Source organism: Gopherus flavomarginatus, chromosome 3, assembly GCF_025201925.1.
Source record: "Gopherus flavomarginatus isolate rGopFla2 chromosome 3, rGopFla2.mat.asm, whole genome shotgun sequence".
In the NCBI taxonomy this organism is placed as follows: Eukaryota; Metazoa; Chordata; order Testudines; family Testudinidae; genus Gopherus; species Gopherus flavomarginatus.
In genome coordinates, this window is record NC_066619.1 from 75,732,522 (window position 1) to 75,751,141 (window position 18,620).

General features: G+C 39.9%; 1 protein-coding gene across 2 annotated transcripts in view; it reads right to left on the bottom strand.

Moving 5' to 3' along the window:
- Positions 1-339: 339 nt before the first annotated feature.
- The window catches only part of DTWD2 (DTW domain containing 2), a 179,981-nt gene continuing 161,700 nt past the window's right edge, over positions 340-18,620 (bottom strand). For both annotated transcript variants that reach the window (XM_050945956.1, XM_050945958.1), the window contains exons 5-6: positions 8,203-8,331; positions 340-4,265 (exon numbers count right to left, since the gene is read on the bottom strand). In XM_050945956.1, the coding sequence (XP_050801913.1) occupies positions 4,095-4,265; positions 8,203-8,331 (300 nt within the window). In that variant the 3' untranslated portion in view covers positions 340-4,094. The remainder of the gene's footprint in view (positions 4,266-8,202; positions 8,332-18,620) is intronic.

Here is an 18,620-nt window from a genome sequence, read left to right on the forward strand (position 1 = left end):
AGCCCTCAATGGGTCACTACCCCTTTTATTTCTTAAGGAGGTGCAAGAGTAGACACTCATCCTCCTAAGACACAAGACATACTGCAGGGGCATGACTTAGGATTTGTCTTACACTGCACTATGGGTGCAGTCTATGTGATGTGTGCTGTGTAGGACCAATGACACAGTCATGATAATCTTGTTTTATCATCTGTAAACCGAAAGTATTTTATGTGAATGCACGGATACAGATATTAAAGAATCCCACATGCTACTCAAGAAGAAAATTACTGAACCCAGATACCTTTTTAAAGAGTTCAGTTACCTTTCTAAACAAACAAACAAAAATAGAAAACAATACAGCATGAACATCTTTTTAATCCATTTTAGCAATACAGAAGAAAATCCTTTAGTCTAAAAATAAATTTTGTCTTTTATCAAATCATTTGAACATTTTTTAAAATAGAAAACTAATGAAACACTAACTGCTTTCTAATATTTTGGCAACAGCTGGAATTTGTAAGATGTTAGAATGCAAAGGGCATAAAGTCCTGCAGGTAACAAATCATGTCATACTCTTCCTGGACCAACTTTATCTTGAAATTTGAAAGCTTTCTAGAATACATTCTTCTACAAAGAGAAAATAAAAATAAGAGGGTTCAGAAATACCTTTTTTTTTTTTTTAAAAAAGGATAAATATGTAGTTTACGCAATCACATACAACTTTCGTATCCAACATCTTGTACTGGAAACTTTGTCAGTTTACAATATTTTATGGAATTACAATCTTTTTCACCAAAGTTTGATATCAGTGTCATCAGCACAGGTACTGCAATGTCACCAATTCCCCATGATATGATTCAGTGGAAGGTAGAGGGTAGACTGTATTTATACAGCAACGTTTAAAAGTGCAAAGCTGACAAATGGAGAAAAACAAACATTAAAAGAAAATACACTGTATTAAATATGTTTTTAGAAGTTCACTTCTCTGCTAGACTGCTGCTTTAAACTCCCAAGAATCTTTTGGTAATGGACAAATGACGAGTGGATGACCATGAAAGTAAATAATAAAAATGCAAAATAAACTTACTTTAATTGAAATTTCTTACAGGAAGTAGGTGACAGCTCTTCAAGCTCTCTCACAATAAAAAGAGTTAAGATTTGGGTATTATCTTTTCTTGAGAGAACTGTCATATATTAAAATATAACTTCCAATTTTGATCTTCATTGACCTGAAGACAAAATTGTTAAATTCTGAAAATGTTTGTTAATGCACATAATTTTGTTTAAAGAGCTATACACTATCATCAAAAATATAAAAATCTGAAAATAAACTTACAACTGATCAACCTGCATGACACTGTCATGTAACATAAAATACTGAAATTATACTGTAACAATTTAGTATATAGAACCAATCAAAATTCTGTTTACAAGAATAATAGATTAAGGGCCAGGTTTTCAAGAGTGGCCTCCATCTTTACATGCACAATGTTATACCTGCAAATAATTCTGCTTGAATTTTGGGGTCCATAATAAATTGGAGGTAAAAGTGATAGTTATACCACTTTTCACACATACAAATCAGATATTTAGACATTTATTATTTGCACCTGTAATTAATTTAAAACCCAATTATTTGAGGGTGCAAAATTAGGCCTACCTATATATATATTGAAGCCTACTGGAAAATTTGGCCCTAAATGTCTTTGTGCAAAGACTTTTCATTGTGCCCAGAAAAGATTAATGGAAAAGGTGTTCAGAAGGAATAGAAGGGTGAAGAACTATTATTTGAGAATATATTCTGCTTGGTTTTCAAGAAAGGACTGCAGCAACAGAACTGGATTTTAACATAGAGGAAGAAGATTAAACAGCTTTAATCAAATTAAGTGTTAATTCTTTGTAAAATGGCAATGAACAAAAAAATGTAATCAGCTTTGATGTAACTTCATGTGACAACTGTGTAGCAACTAGATGCCCATCCCAGTTAAACTAAAAATGACAAAATCCTCAAAGAAAGTAAAATCTTAGGATTTTAGTAACTGAAGCATAACAAATAACTTCATCTTTTTTTCATTTTTAAAATAACTACTAGTATGGTACAGACAGTACTGCAGACTTGACTGCAACAGACATGCACTTGTCCAACATTAGGTCTTGATCCTAAAAACATTACTCACGGGAGTAGCCCCACATCAATGAGATTATTCACATCAATAAAAATCTCTCATATAAACATTGGAAAATTTGACCCTTATACAGAATTGAAAAAAAACCTTCAATTCACACACTTTACTGTACTGAAGTACTTCATGTAGGATTATAACTCAATTAAGTAGACTATTTCTTTGATCCATTAAGACTTCAATTGTTCGTGAAATTGGAGTATTAACACAGATTTTCCTCTGTTCTCCAAAATTTGAACTTACATTTTGTGAACAGAAATATTTAACCCTTCTGTTAGGGAAAATAACCTTCACAGTGTAAACTGGAGGATGCACTGCTGTCCCATTGAATCTGAAACAAGGTAAACTGAAACAAGAGCAGCAAGTGGGAACATCCTCCATTCTAGTCAATGTGGTATTAACCCACAGAGCTTAATTACCACTTAAACAGGAATTCTTGTCTGTTTCACTAGAGAATGTGCTTCTACAGTAAGGGTGTCTACATTAGTCTTTCTGCTCCTAATGTCTCATTGTCGCTATTACCAGTTCAGCTGTACCAGTGTTAGCCACAGACATGGGATTTATCTACATAGCATCTAGACTAAAGAAAAGGTTATGGTTAGCCAACATCTTAGCTAGTCCTGACATAAACTTGATCTCTTTTCCTAATATAGACAAATCCACAGTTGTTAAAACACTGGTGACCACTTAAGAGTCCAGTGGTAGCAGCAGTCATAAATTATGGGAATAATATCCTAGAGTAGGCAAGGCCTAAGAATAATTACTATCCAGTATAGCTGCACCAGTCAGGATAGGGATCAGGCACTTTTACTACCACAGTTTCATAAAGCAGGTTTTCACTGTGGTGAAGCCCTAATATCACTAGTTTTTGTCATGAAAACCTGCTTCATGATGCAAATAAAAATATCTGATCCTTGTCTTCACAAGTGCTTTCACTGCTGGCAGCAACACCGCAGTGCCACAATTGCTGAAAAAAAGAGAATTGTTTCGCCACAAGATTTGATGCATCTGCAAACATATTTTTACAGTCTGGCTAGACTACTCAATTCTGAAAGGGTTTCAATAGACACTTCTGCAGGAATACATGTAAATTCCAAAATCAAAGGGATTAAATAAGATGTGGTATACTGCATATGCTCTTTGGGCCAAATTCTACAGGTTTTACACAGACAAGGGGAGTTTTGCCCAAGTATAAAGTGCAGAACCTGGTCTACAGTTCAGATAAAAGCTTAGCTTCATCTCCATTTCCATATTTTCTTTTTATTAAAATCTGAACAAAATATATTGGCCTATCTCAGCCAAGCAAAACCCTTGAAAACTGCAGACAGTAAGTATGACTGCACAATAACACGGATATAAATCTATAACAAGTTAACAGACTAGTAAAATAAGACAAACTCCTCACAAAACTAAAACAAAAATGCTCACATCACATTTCCTTATGTTCAGATTAACTAACTAATATAGGCATTTATAGTTATACTCTTTTGTAATTACTGATTAAAATGTAAATGCTGAGAAGTAATTCAATATTCTTCCAAAGACTGGATCCTTACCCTTACCACCACCTACTTAAACAGACTTCCTGTTCTTCAGTACTGAGAAAAAGCTTCCCCAAACTAAATCTATCCAGTCTTAATGGGGATCACACACTGACTATAGAGACAACATAGCTCTAAATTATTCACTGCAGTTTTCCTCCCCTCTACAGGGGGTAATCAGTTGACCAAAGATATCTGGCCTAGTATAACAACAAAACTAAACATGCTGCCTATTACTGTAGTTGGCATTATTGACAGGAAGCCTCCAGAATATAAAGGGTTTAAAAGGTCTATTACCATATGGATGGCTATTTGGAACAATCCAATATCAAATTGTGTTTGTTAGCTATAAAAAAATTAATTCCATAGTACTGTGTGTGCAGTCTTTCTAGATTTTAACATTATTTACTAAGAGTTCCATTCTCCTGAGCTTGCGTTTATTCTTTGGCATGGGCTTGTCATATAAACCGTTTTTAAGAAGATGCTCCTTGCTGTGATGGATCTGGGCACCATGCTGAAGTTGGAAAGAGCACAAAGCTTGAAGAGGGCGGAGTATAGTCTGTGAAAAACAAAAGAAAAACAAAACAAAAAAGCTTTTAAATATGTCTAGAACATATCATTTCATCCAGGCTTTGTGTGTAGAGATCATCATTAAAATGTAAAATTTTACCAAGTTTTATCGTGCAGTGGAATGTGAGATACTAAAGGGCCTAAATATACCACTGTGATTTGTATACAGAAGTCGCCCTCCACACGCAGCTCTCCCCACATACAGAAGGTGGAAGATAGATGTCTCTGGGCATTGTGAGCCCTATCCTTGGGTCCCATGATACATCTGGGAAAAGGGACAAGCCAAGGAAGGTACGGGCAGGCCATGAGGGATGCACTTGTCCCCCTTCTCTGGAGATTCCTCTGGATATGTAATAGAGCTACAGCCAGCCCAGATATAAGGGAGCATGACTGGTAATCTACTGCACTATGCCTATCCTACCAGCAGATTTGAGGCCATAAATTTTGTGTCTTAAGTGTCCCTAATTTGTTACAGAGGGACCAGAATAGCTCTGCACAGAGTGGGCACCAGGATGCAAAGATGGGCTTTAAAGCCACCTTTACAAAAGCCTCCTGAACTACGCGGTGTGGAGATGAGCCACATTTGGCTCAGTACTGCTCGCTGCCTCTTAGATCTCTCTTGAAATGCTGATTACCATTAATATTTTACAGTGCCAGCAATAAAAGACTGAGAACATTGAGGACATTTTAGTGTCTTGACAGAGTCTTCCATCATAGCCCAGTGGGATCAAAACTTGCAAAGCTAAGGCTAATGTCTGATTGGTATTCTTTGACCTAATAGAATAAACAAACTCAAGAACTGTCATGACCCAAATTTCTCCAAGGGCAATTGACAGTTTTAAGTTGATTAGTAGAAAGAAGCAACCCAGTGGGTCACATTTTCTGGCTAAAGGACTATTCCAGGTCAGGCAGGCTTAGAAAAGCATTTTATCTTCCAGCTAGCTCTGAGGGCAGCTCAGGTCATCTCTGCATTTTTGCAAAAGCTAGACTGATTTCCATGCAGGACTATTAATTGTTTGTCAGCAATTGGATCAGCACTGTCTTCTGAGAGTTAAAGTTCACCAGTGCTGTGCTCTGACTGTAGGAAAACATTTTAAGCCTGTTTAAAAATATTTATCTATTTAAAAATAAAACAAAGATGATTGCTTAGTTTGACTCCAATAACCTTTCTGTAGCTACTAAATGTTACTACATATAAGAACATGGGAAAAGAGTCCCATCTGACCAGTTGGAAAACTTCTAGTGTCTACTTCACCCCAACAGTTTTAACAGGACATATTGTCATGAGGATGACTTAATTCAGGCCCCAGTTCAGCAATATACATAAGCATGTATTCCATGTACTTAAAGCAAGTCACATGTTTAAATATCTTGGCTGAATGAGGGCTTATGATAGATAGATACCCCTATTTCCTTCCATCTAGCTACGTGTCATGGAAATATTTCTCTCTCTTAGCTGGTAAATATAACAAACTTTTTTAACAAATTCTATTTGATATACTTTATTTTTCTTCTATTGATTCAGTCTTGATGTCAGATACAGAAAACTAGCATTAACACACATTTTTAAAAATGAATTACAGTGCTTCCACAGTCGATGGTTTTACAAGATAAAGGGCAATGCATGTCTGATAATCTGAGACCAGGCTTCAGTTGTGTGTGTTTCACAGTGTGTACGCCCATCAACAATAAGTTGTTAAGTTTTCTGACTCTGAAAGTTGTTTCAAGACAATGGAACCATGCATGCTTTGGGAGTAAAAATAAACAAAAATCCCCTGACCATTCAACTGAAGGTAAATTGAAGTTGTGTTCCTCCCATTATGTAGAGAACTATGCAGTATATGTGCAGGTCAATTCAGTAAAATATCTCAATTTTAATATTTCTGTTACAGATTTGCTCTCCAAGGGACACACTTTTATTTTCTGAAATATATTTAAGGCATAAGGTTTACAAGATCACAAGATCCTGTCAACGTCAACTGTTTTCAGCTATCATTAAGAAAGGAAACAGAGTGCAAAGCACAAAGCTTTGAAGATTCAGCTTAAAATTTTGGATCCACATGCTGATTGACATGTCATTCACTGCTGATGAATCACTGATTATCTAAATAATCATCAAGCTTTTTGGATCCATGAAAATTAAGATGAAAGACTGAAATCTCTGCAAATTTTACTAGCATTTTCATTTGCTACAAAGTATAAAATCTTAATCTTCTAGACTGAAAGCAGCATGGATGAGACAGAATAAATATGTAAATTCTACACATAAAAAACATCAGTGCAATGGATTGTTATCTTCCTGGCAGTTTGACCCAGTACTTAGAATCTAGTAGATTTTGATAAATTACAGAATTAAGAAATATCTGAAGAAAAGTATTTACAAAAATTCAATGCAACATGCTATATTAGTGTAAATTAGCACACTACAAATGCTGTTTGTACAGCTTAGGGGGAATATTTAAGTATTGCAATCAGGAATGCCAAGTGAGTTATCTCAAACAGCAAGGTAGTTGGAGAAGTGCATACATTTCTAAAACACACGTTCTGTTTGCCACGCTATATTTAAAAACGCAATACATGTTCTATTTCTTAATTTTGGGCAAATTCTGAATCCTTACCTATTTTGATATTTGTTTTATACTCAAAACTGAAGCATCCGAGTACCTTACAAACAGATATAAATTCAAGTGATGGAGAGACAGATGTAGATTTACTCTTCTCATCTTGTTTCAGAAAAGAGGGAGGGAAAAAAAGGAGTGAGAAACAGAAGTATAGGATGAGGGATGAGAAAGTGAATGTAAGGGGAATGAGAAAGAGAGGGAATAGGAGCTGATGAGAATAAAAGGACAGTCTGAGGGTATGGCTACACTTGAAACTTCAAAGTGCTGCCACGGCAGCGCTTTGAAATGCGAGTGTGGTCGCAACGCCAGAGCTGGGAGAGAGCTCTCCCAGCACTGCACGTACTCCACATCCTCATGGGGTTTAGCTTGCAGCGCTGGGAGCCGCACTCCCAGCGCTGCGGCACTGTTTACACTGGCGCTTTACAGCGCTGTATCTTGCAGCGCTCAGGGGGGTGTTTTTTTCACACCCCTGAGTGAGAAAGTTGCAGCGCTGTAAAGCGCCAGTATAGCTGAGGCCTGAGTGAATGAGCAAGGAGGAGTACACAAGAGAAGTGGACAAGCAAAAAAAATATAGAAGGGATTGAGAGAAGAGAGAGAATGAGGACTGTTAGCTGAATTTAGGGGAGATCCCAGGATGATGGGCTTGGTACAAAAAAACAGAAGACAGCAGAACAGAAGAGAAGTGGGAGTCAAAAAGAGAGAGAGTAGATGTGAGGGAGGGTGAGTTCATAAGGAGTGTGCTAATAATAATTAAGCTTGTGTTAAGTCAGTCAATCTGTTACTACAGAGAGAGAGAGAGAGAGAGAGAAGAATGATCCAAAAGTCTTGCCCAGGTTTATCTTCAGTCAACTCCACACTGTAAAAGAGCTGATCTAATTCAATTATGGTGATAACTGGAAAATAGTGTAGTTAGCATTCAGTGCAAAGAATGTAAGTATCATGAACAAACTGTTAGTATTTAAGACTGTGGTGTTTGACAGGGATGTTCTATAAGATGAGGGAGAGAATGGAACCTTGTAGAAGTCCACAGTAGACAGCTGCAGTAATGGATTTGCAAGTGTTAGTTAGTAAAACTTGGGTATGGTCTGCAAAGAAGGAACAGAATAATATTAGCAGACAGCTGCTTGCTTACCCCTGCTGGGTCTCTGAAGTGAACCAACTAGTAGCATCTCATGATCTCATTCAGCTCTTTGAGTAACGAATGTGTAAAGTGCTCAAGATAAATATGGTATTATTATCTAACTAACTTGGCTTTCACACTACTGTTCCATTAACAAAGTCAATTATTTAAAATTCATTACATACCTCTCGAATACCATCATTTTTTTCCATGATGGCAAGGGCAATAGCTGCACATTCAAGTGTAGAAAGGCAGGTGTTTGTTGGCTGGGTACGAATTACATATTGACTTGAAATGCTTGTTTTCAGTTGCACCTGAAAAAACAAACAAATGAACCAACATACAACTTAAAGAAATCAATTACTATGATACAGCAAGTTCTTTTTGCTTTTCTATTTTTTTAATCATCACCTGTCTTCTTACCTCTCTACTGTCTTGTTCCTTGTTAGCCAATTGTCATAGACTATACATATCTTTGCATATGAATGAACCTGCTGAAGAATATCCATAGACATTAGCCATGTCAATAACCATAGACTTTAGGGCCAGATCCTAAACTCCTCACAAAACTAGCCCGTGACCTCAGTGGGTTTATGAATAGAGGAGGATTTGGACTGAATTGGAGTAAACATGTGAGCACTATGAATGGTTGATCCTATAAGCCCTTTTTTCTTCATTTCTTTCATTGATGTTTCATTTGAATTTGTAGTGACCTGGCTTTTTATGTCAACAAAATGTTATTGATGAAAATGTGATTGCCATGAATCACGGAAGGAAGTACACTCAGAAGTCATATACATGTTGATAATGCCAACACATATTCTTGAAGTTTGCCTTAGAATTTGATATATTTACATATTTTGGAACTTACACTAAATTGCACAAGTAACAGTTTCCCAGAAACCATTCACAAAACTCAAAACATATATATTCTATTTATCTGATTTCTTAGATTAATACAATAAGTTCCCATCCAGTACTTTGGGTGTCTATTCCATGAATTAAAAATCATAACATGAATGTTAACAAAGTATCTCTTAAATGTAGCTATCTCAACCCATGCCTTCCTCAAGAAGTAAGAAAAAAGATTAACTCTATAGCATGCTCAGAAGGTTAACAAATCTGGGCTCTGGCGGATCAAAGGGGAGAAGCAAATTCCAAAAATTAGGGTCCCTCACAAAGGAAGAAGTGCAGCTAGAGTGCCTCTGCCAAGCTCAACTGTGGCACCATGTAATGGTGAGAGAGGTGATCGTGACTTGGTAAAACATGTTGTACCTTATGGGCCTACTGAAGGCTTAGTGATGGGCAAACCTCTCTGAACCTTTTGACTGTTGACCTCTGAACTAATCTTATGACTTATGACTCTGTCTCGTGGGTGATTTTATGCTAACTAGAGCTAAAATTACATGATAAGAGTATAAGATGATAGTGATATATTGCTTTTTAGCTTGGAATATGCAACAGGTGCAAATAGTTGAACATAAGTAAATTGGTCATTAAGCTTGCTGTTGTAAAGATCTGGTATAGTAGATTAAGGCTTTGTTGGAGTAGTTATGTTAAAAGATGGGATTTAGTAGAACACTGTAGTTCTAAGGAGATAACTCCAGGTCAGATATATTGCACTCTCAATTTGAGAGACAAGTGAGTCACCTCAAACAAGTACAGTACACCACAGGATTCCGCAAGAAGGGAGTTTTGGGGGGCTTCAGTAATTAGGTTGCTATGCAGTATCTAAGCAGTTAGAGCGCATGTTCATATAGGAATTATTAAGAAATAAGTGATGTAACTTATGGATATTACTATTTGATACATAATAATGGTACCCCAAAGGCCACATATGGATGGGGCAGCTATTGACCCTATTATAATCAGTGTAAAAGATCAAATTTGGTATATATTCATATTATTACCATAAGAAAGGGCATAAATACTATAACCCGTTCCCATTTCTTCATGTTCACTGGGTCTCCGAGACACATAAACTGAATCAGGACCTCTCTTGTGATGGGCTCCACTTACTTTCCCTTCCATCTGTTTGCAATGGTCTCCATAAGTTGTAAGTATGCTTGATGTAAGATTGTGAGAAGGAACGCAGGAAACCACTTTAATGTACTTATCTTTTTCTAACCATTTTGTATATTGATGCTTGCCTATGATTTCAGTTACAGTTGTTTATTAATACATTAGAAGCAAGAGGAAAACCAAGGACAGGGTAGGCCCACTGCTCAGTGAGGAGGGAGAAACAGTAACAGGAAACTTGGAAATGGCAGAGATGCCTAATGACTTCTTTGTTTCAGTCTTCACTGAGAAGTCTGAAGGAATGTCTAACAAAGTGAATGCTTATGGGAAGGGGGTAGGTTTAGAAGATAAAATAAAAAAAGAGCAAGTTAAAAATCACTTAGAAAAGTTAGATGCCTGCAAGTCACCAGGGCCTGATGAAATGCATCCTAGGATACTCAAGGAGTTAATAGAGGAGGTATCTGAGCCTCTAGCTATTATCTTTGGAAAATCATGGGAGACGGGGAGAGATTCCAGAAGACTGGAAAAGGGCAAATATAGTGCCCATCTATAAAAAGGAAAATAAAAACAACCCAGGAAATTACAGACCAGTTAGTTTAACTTCTGTGCCAGGAAAGATAATGGAGCAAGTAATTAAAGAAATCATCTGCAAACACTTGGAAGGTGGTAAGGTGATAGGGAATAGCCAGCATGGATTTGTAAAGAACAAATCGTGTCAAACCAATCTGATAGCTTTCTTTGATAGGATAACAAGTCTTGTGGATAAGGGAGAAGTGGTGGATGTGGCATACCTAGACTTTAGTAAGGCATTTGATACGGTCTCGTATGATATCCTTATCGATAAACTACGCAAATACAATTTAGATGAGGCTACTATAAGGTGGGTGCATAACTGGCTGGATAACCGTACTCAGAGAGTAGTTATTAATGGCTCCCAATCCTGATGGAAAGGTATAACAAGTGGGGTTCCGCAGGGTCTGTTTTGGGACAGGCTCTGTTCAATATCTTCATCAACGACTTAGATGTTGGCATAGAAAGTACGCTTATTAAGTTTGCCGACGATACCAAACTGGGAGGGATTGCAACTGCTTTGGAGGACAGGGTCAAAATTCAAAATGATCTGGACAAATTAGAGAAATGGTCTGAGGTAAATCGGATGAAGTTCAATAAAGACAAATGCAAAGTGCTCCTCTTAGGCAGGAACAATCAGTTTCACACATACAGAATGGGAAGAGACTGTCTAGGAAGGAGTATGGCAGAAAGAGATCTAGGGGTCATAGTGGACCACAAGCTAAATATGAGTCAACAGTGTGATACCGTTGCAAAGAAAGCAAACGTGATTCTGGGATGCATTAACAGGTGTATTGTAAACAAGACACGAGAAGTATCAGAGGGGTAGCCGTGTTAGTCTGGATCTGTAAAAGCAGCAAAGAGTCCTGTGGCACCTTATAGACTAACAGACGTTTTGGAGCATGAGCTTTCGTGGGTGAATACTCACTTCGTCAGATGCATGTAGTGGAAATTTCCAGGGGCAGGCATATATATGCAGGCAAGCTAGGGATAATGAAGTAGTTCAATCAGGGAGGATGAGGCCCTGTTCTAGCAGTTGAGGTGTGAAAACCAAGAGAGGAGAAACTGGTTTTGTAATTGGCAAGCCATTCACAGTCTTTATTTAATCCTGAGTTGATGGTGTCAAATTTGCAGATGAACAGAAGCTCAGCAGTTTCTCTTTGAAGTCTGGTCCTGAAGTTTTTTTGCTGCAGGATGGCCACCTTAAGGTCCGCTATAGTGTGGCCAGGGAGGTTGAAGTGTTCTCCTACAGGTTTTTGTATATTGCCATTCCTAATATCTGATTTGTGTCCGTTTATCCTTTTCCGTAGAGACTGTCCAGTTTGGCCGATGTACATAGCAGAGGGGCATTGCTGGCATATGATGGTGTATATTACATTGGTGGACGTGCAGGTGAATGAACCGGTGATGGTGTGGCTGATCTGGTTAGGTCCTGTGATGGTGTCGCTGGTGCAGATATGAGGGCAGAGTTGGCATCGAGGTTTGTTGCATGGATTGGTTCCTGAGCTAGAGTTACTATGGTGTGGTGTGCAGTTACTGGTGAGAATGTGTTTCAGATTGGCAGGTTGCCTGTGGGCGAGGACTGGCCTGCCACCCAAGGCCTGTGAAAGTGTGGGATCATTGTCCAGGATGGGTTGTAGGTCCTGATGACGCGTTGGAGAGGTTTTAGCTGGGGACTGTAGGTAATGGCCAGTGGAGTCCTGTTGGTTTCTTTCTTGGGTTTGTCTTGCAGTAGGAGGCTTCTGGGTACACATCTGGCTCTGTTGATCTGTTTCCTTATTTCCTCGTGCGGGTATTGTAGTTTTGAGAATGCTTGGTGGAGATTTTGTAGGTGGTGGTCTCTGTCTGAGGGTTTAGAGCAGATGTGGTTGTACCTCAGTGCTTGGCTGTAGACAATGGATCGTGTGATGTGCCCGGGATGGAAGCTGGAGGCATGATGGTAGGCATAGCGGTCGGTAGGTTTTCGGTACAGGGTGGTGGTAATGTGACCATCACTTATTTGCACCGTGGTGTCTAGGAAGTGGACCTCCCGTGTAGATTGGTCCAGGCTGAGGTTGATGGTGGGGTGGTAGCTGTTGAAATCGTGGTGGAATTTTTCCAGAGACTCCTTCCCATGGGTCCAGATGATGAAGATGTCATCAATGTAGCGTAGGTAGAGAAGGGGCGTGAGTGGACGAGAGCTGAGGAAGCGATGTTCCAGGTAGGCCATAAAAATATTGGCATACTGTGGGGGGCCATGCGGGTGCCCATAGCTTTGCCACTGATCTGGAGATATATATTGTCATCAAATTTGAAATAGTTGTGTGTGAGGATAAAGGCACAGAGCTCAGCAGCCAGTTGTGCTGTAGCATCATCAGGGATACTGTTCCTGACAGCTTGTATTCCATCTGTGTGTGGGATGTTCGTGTAGAGAGCCTCTACATCCATGGTGGCTAGGATGGTGTTTTCTGGAAGGTCACCAATGCATTGTAGTTTCCTCAGGAAATCAGTGGTGTCACGGAGATAGCTGGGAGTGCTGGTGGCATAGGGTCTGAGTAGAGAGTCCACATATCCAGATAGGCCTTCAGTGAGAGTGCCAATGCCCGAGATGATGGGGCGTCCAGGATTTCCGGGTTTGTGGATCTTGGGTAGTAGATAGAGCCCCGACCAGGGTTATTCTAAGGGTATGTTGATTTGTTCCAGTGTTAGTGTAGGGAGTGTCCTGAGTAGATGTTGCAGTTTCTTAGCGTATTCCTCAGTGGGATCTGAGGGAAGTGGCCTGTAGAATTTGGTGTTGCAGAGTTGTCTGGCAGCCTCCTTGTGGTAGTCAGACCTGTTCATGATGACAACAGTACCTCCTTTATCAGCCTCTTTAATGATAATGTCTGCGTGGTTTCTGAGGCTGTGGATGGCATTGCGTTCTGCAAAACTTAGGTTATGAGGCAAGCGATGTTGTTTTTCCACAATTTCTGCCTGTGCACATCGGCGGAAGCATTCAATGTAGAGGTCCAGACTGTCATTTCGACCCTCAGGAGGTGTCCATGTGGAGTTCTTCTTCTTGTGCTGTTGGTGGGAGGACACCTGTGTATCAGTGTGCTGCTCAGTGTTCTCCTCAAAGTATTCTTTGAGTCAGAAACGGCGGAAGTAGGCTTCCACATAGCTGCAGAACTGTATCATGTTGGTGGGGGTGGCAGGGCAGAAAGAGAGTCCCCAAGATAGGACAGACTTTTCTTCTGGGCTGAGTGTGTAGTTGGATAGATTGACGATATTGCTGGGTGGGTTGGGGGTTGTGGCCCCATGAGGTAGGTAGGAGTTTAGACAGCTTACAGCTTACAGTCCTTTTTCCTTTGTAGAGAGCTGAAGTGATTAATGTAGATCTCCTGTCTTATTTTAGAGAAGTCCATTTGTATGGAAGTTTGGTTATTAATTAGAGTCTCCAGGTTGGAGAGCTCTTTTTTGATGTTTTCCTTTTTGCTCTATAGGATGCTGATCAGGTGGTTCCTCAGTTTCTTTGATAGAGTATGGCATAATCTCTCACTGTGGTTTGTGTAGTATGTAGATAGCAGTGGATTTTTTACCTTTAGTCCAATCTCCACCAAGCATTCTCAAAACTACAATACCCGCACGAGGAAATAAGGAAACAGATCAACAGAGCCAGACGTGTACCCAGAAGCCTCCTACTGCAAGACAAACCCAAGAAAGAAACCAACAGGACTCCACTGGCCATCACATACAGTCCCCAGCTAAAACCTCTCCAACGCATCATCAGGGACCTACAACCCATCCTGGACAATGATCCCACACTTTCACAGGCCTTGGGTGGCAGGCCAGTCCTCGCCCACAGACAACCTGCCAACCTAAAACACATTCTCACCAGTAACTGCACACCACACCATAGTAACTCTAGCTCAGGAACCAATCCATGCAACAAACCTCGATGCCAACTCTGCCCTCATATCTGCACCAGCGACACCATCACAGGACCTAACCAGATCAGCCACACCATCACCGGTTCATTCACCTGCACGTCCACCAATGTAATATACGCCATCATATGCCAGCAATGCCCCTCTGCTATGTACATCGGCCAAACTGGACAGTCTCTACGGAAAAGGATAAACGGACACAAATCAGATATTAGGAATGGCAATATACAAAAACCTGTAGGAGAACACTTCAACCTCCCTGGCCACACAATAGCAGACCTTAAGGTGGCCATCCTGCAGCAAAAAAACTTCAGGACCAGACTTCAAAGAGAAACTGCTGAGCTTCAGTTCATCTGCAAATTTGACACCATCAACTCAGGATTAAACAAAGACTGTGAATGGCTTGCCAATTACAAAACCAGTTTCTCCTCTCTTGGTTTTCACACCTCAACTGCTAGAACAGGGCCTCATCCTCCCTGACTGAACTACCTCATTATCTCTAGCTTGCTTGCATATATATACCTGCCCCTGGAAATTTCCACTACATGCATCTGACGAAGTGGGTATTCACGCACGAAAGCTCATGCTCCAAAACGTCTGTTAGTCTATAAGGTGCCACAGAAGACACGAGAAGTCATTCTTCTACTCTACTCTGTGCTGGTTAGGCCTCAGCTGGAGTATTGTGTCCAGTTCTGGGCACCGCATTTCAAGAAAGATGTGGAGAAAATGGAGAGGGTCCAGAGAAGAGCAACAAGAATGATTAAAGGTCTTGAGAACATGACCTATGAAGGAAGGCTGAAAGAATTGGGTTTATTTAGTTTGGAAAAGAGAAGACTGAGAGGGGACATGATAGCAGTTTTCAGGTATCTAAAAGGGTGTCATCAGGAGGAGGGAGAAAACTTGTTCACCTTAGCCTCTAATGATAGAACAAGAAGCAATGGGCTTAAACTGCAGCAAGGGAGATTTAGGTTGGACATTAGGAAAAAGTTCCTAACTGTCAGGGTAGTTAAACTATCACTGGAATAAATTGCCTAGGGAGGTTGTGGAATCTCCATCTCTGGAGATATTTAAGAGTAGGTTAGATAAATGTCCATCAGGGATGGTCTAGACAGTATTTGGTCCTGCCATGAGGGCAGGGGACTGGACCCTTCCAGTCCTAGAGTCTATGAATCTATGAATAAACAAAGATAGCATATATAATATACAGATTGTGAAACATCATTTCTCAGCATCCCATTTTGTTCTTTCTCCTTTTGAAAAAAAATGCTAACATGCAATTTCCATTTCCACAGTTTTTTTCACAAAACAAGAACAGAGTACTGAGAAAGTCTAAGTCCTATATTACATTCTATATATAATCACATATTCTTTCTTTAAAAATTAAATGCAACACATGCATATGAGACTTATTCCACATATGGGAATGTTGTACTCCATCATTAAGATTGCATTTACCCTGTTTAAGTATTATTTGTCATGTTTTAGAAAGACAAATTAGAAACCAAATTAATTCACATAATTTATAATTCATATAATTTATTAGGCTACTTTGGTTAAAAACTGATTTACTGACTTAAAGCATATTTGAAACTGATTTATTGGTTCTGCTTAAAGTGATAACCACTTTATACTATCACACAAGTAAAACATTTTCTAAGAAAGATAAATGTCATTCAACCATTAGACTGTCTGTTTTATCAGCTCCAAAAGCTTTTATTGCTTTTATAAACAGCTGTTGAGAAATGATAGATTTCGTAGTATTAGCCTCTGTGTGAGAATTCAGACATTATTCATTTACTCTTATAATTTCCATATATTTTCTCTTATGAGTTAACTTGTTTCGTAACCTCAGTTGTAGGGTTTAAACATAAATAATCTGTTCTTTTCCCAAATCCTTGAGGAAACACTGTTTTCATTTTCTTAGTACAATAAACCCTACAAAATGACTAGGCATGGGAGGCCAATTCCTATTATTTCCTAATTCCTACTTTCTGGTTAAGGAACCCATTTCTTAGCTCACTTCAGAATATCACTAGTTTGAAATTCCTATTCAGTACATTGGTTGCCAATGGCTTCTTACCCACTTCTCCTGGTCCCTTCCTCTTTGTCATCATCATGTCCATTCCCTTCCCTTGCCCTCCTAACCTGGGGTTTCTATCCTCTTCCTTACCCTGTTCTTTATTCTAGTCCCTTCTCCAAAGTATTTCCAGAGTCCTCATTTACGAGGGATCTGTAAGAAAGGAAGCTCTAAACGGTTCTGGAGTTTTGGTGACTGAGGCCATCAGCTCTCGATGTGCTAATAAGTGCTATCACCTCAAGAGCCAGATTGAGGCAAGAAGAATGAATGGATATGCGCAGGAACAAAAAATAATTATATTCTTCAATATAATTTGAGGAACCTACAAAATACTGAGTTGATTTGGATTGGGGGGGAAGGTAGAGGTTTAAGAAATTAAGTTATTTTAGAAGAGTCCGGCTGGTTTCCCTAAGGAACATGGATTTTGGAATTATCTGGTACATTTCAAAGACAAAAACATATATTCTTCAGAAATGTCTTTAAGCTCCTGGCTATGGTGGTCTAGCAAGATCCAGAGAGAAATCCATCCCCAAAAGGCAAGGAAATCCCAACACCCATTCCAATTCAGACAAAGGTATTTTGCATTATGTAAACAGTGTAGGTCTATCCTTATCTCATAGTAACAATTGACATCAGTTTTCTATTAAATTCTTTTAAAATGAGATTTCTTCAATCTGTATTTTGCTCCTTCTCTTCTCCTGGTTTATATATATTAGTGCACTTTTCTTTTGTCATTTTCAATGTCTGTCTCTTTCCACTGTGGATGATCTCTTTTTTCCTTCCTCCTCATGCCCCACTATATTTGCCATTCACTCTCCCTCTAGAACCTGTCCATACACCAAAATCCTCCTCCTTCCCTCTTCCTAGCCTCTTCCTCATTCTTCATTCCTGGAGGCCTTGGTCCATGACTAGGGTTCCTATAAGCTATGGTAACACAAATAAAATAAGAACTCCCTCCACATCTCCCCCAGTCTCCTCATATTTTACCCACTCACCCCACAAATTCAACAAGAGAGCCCTGCAAGTCCATTCAGCACCCCAACTTTTCACCAAGGCTCTCAAAATACAAACCTCCACTCATATTAACTTTCCAAGATATATACAACTCCCACATTCACGCCCCAAATACACTCCTATGACAACCAGTCAATTCCATAATGTATTCAATCCCCATCCAATGCACTTTCTCTCAGCAAAAGCTGGGATTGAAGAAAGGACTCAGTAGGATGGCACACCACCAGGACCCTTCTCATCTCCTGGGGGGAATGACAGAGGCTTCAGTTGTAGATTTTTCTTTCTCAGAAAGCTTGGCCTTCCCTTTGGAGACTTATCTCCCTCTCTCTCCTCTAAGCTATCTATATATTCCTTACTCAATGTCCACAGTGGCTTCTTGGGCCAGAAAATTAAGAATGAAATATGTGCTTCTGTTTTTGGAGAAAATCAGGGTTGGGCACTAAGATCCTTTCTTGTCTTCCACCAGGCAAGAATTATTGACCAGTGTGCCTCCTAGGACCAGCGCTAGAGTTTTTCGTGCCCTAGGTGCATGGCCATTTCACCATCCTGCGCGCCGCTCCCGTGGCTCTGGTGCAGCTGCCGCAGCCATTTCTGCGGACGGTACGTTGGTCCACGGCTCTGGTGGAGCTGCCGCAGACATGCCTGCGGGAGGTCCACCGGAGCTGCACGAGACCAGCGGACCGTCCGCAGGCACTACTGCAGCAGGTCCACTGGAGCCGCCTGCCGCCCCCCTGAAAATCCTGGCGCCCTAGGCAATTGCCTAGTTCGCCTCAATGGAAGCGCCGGCCCTGGTGCCTCCCTCATTTAGCCTTGTGCGGAATCTGATGTGGAAGTGACTCACGTACTACAAGGTATTTCTGCACAGCAGTGGCTTCTAAAGAGCCACCTACTGCTTTCCCAGCCAGTAGCATAAACCCACTCACAAGAGTGTTTTTTGCAAAGCACCTCTGCATATGGGTGGTGGAGCTTCATCATGGTAATAAATGCTTATGTTATTTCTAAGGATGATTACTGCAGC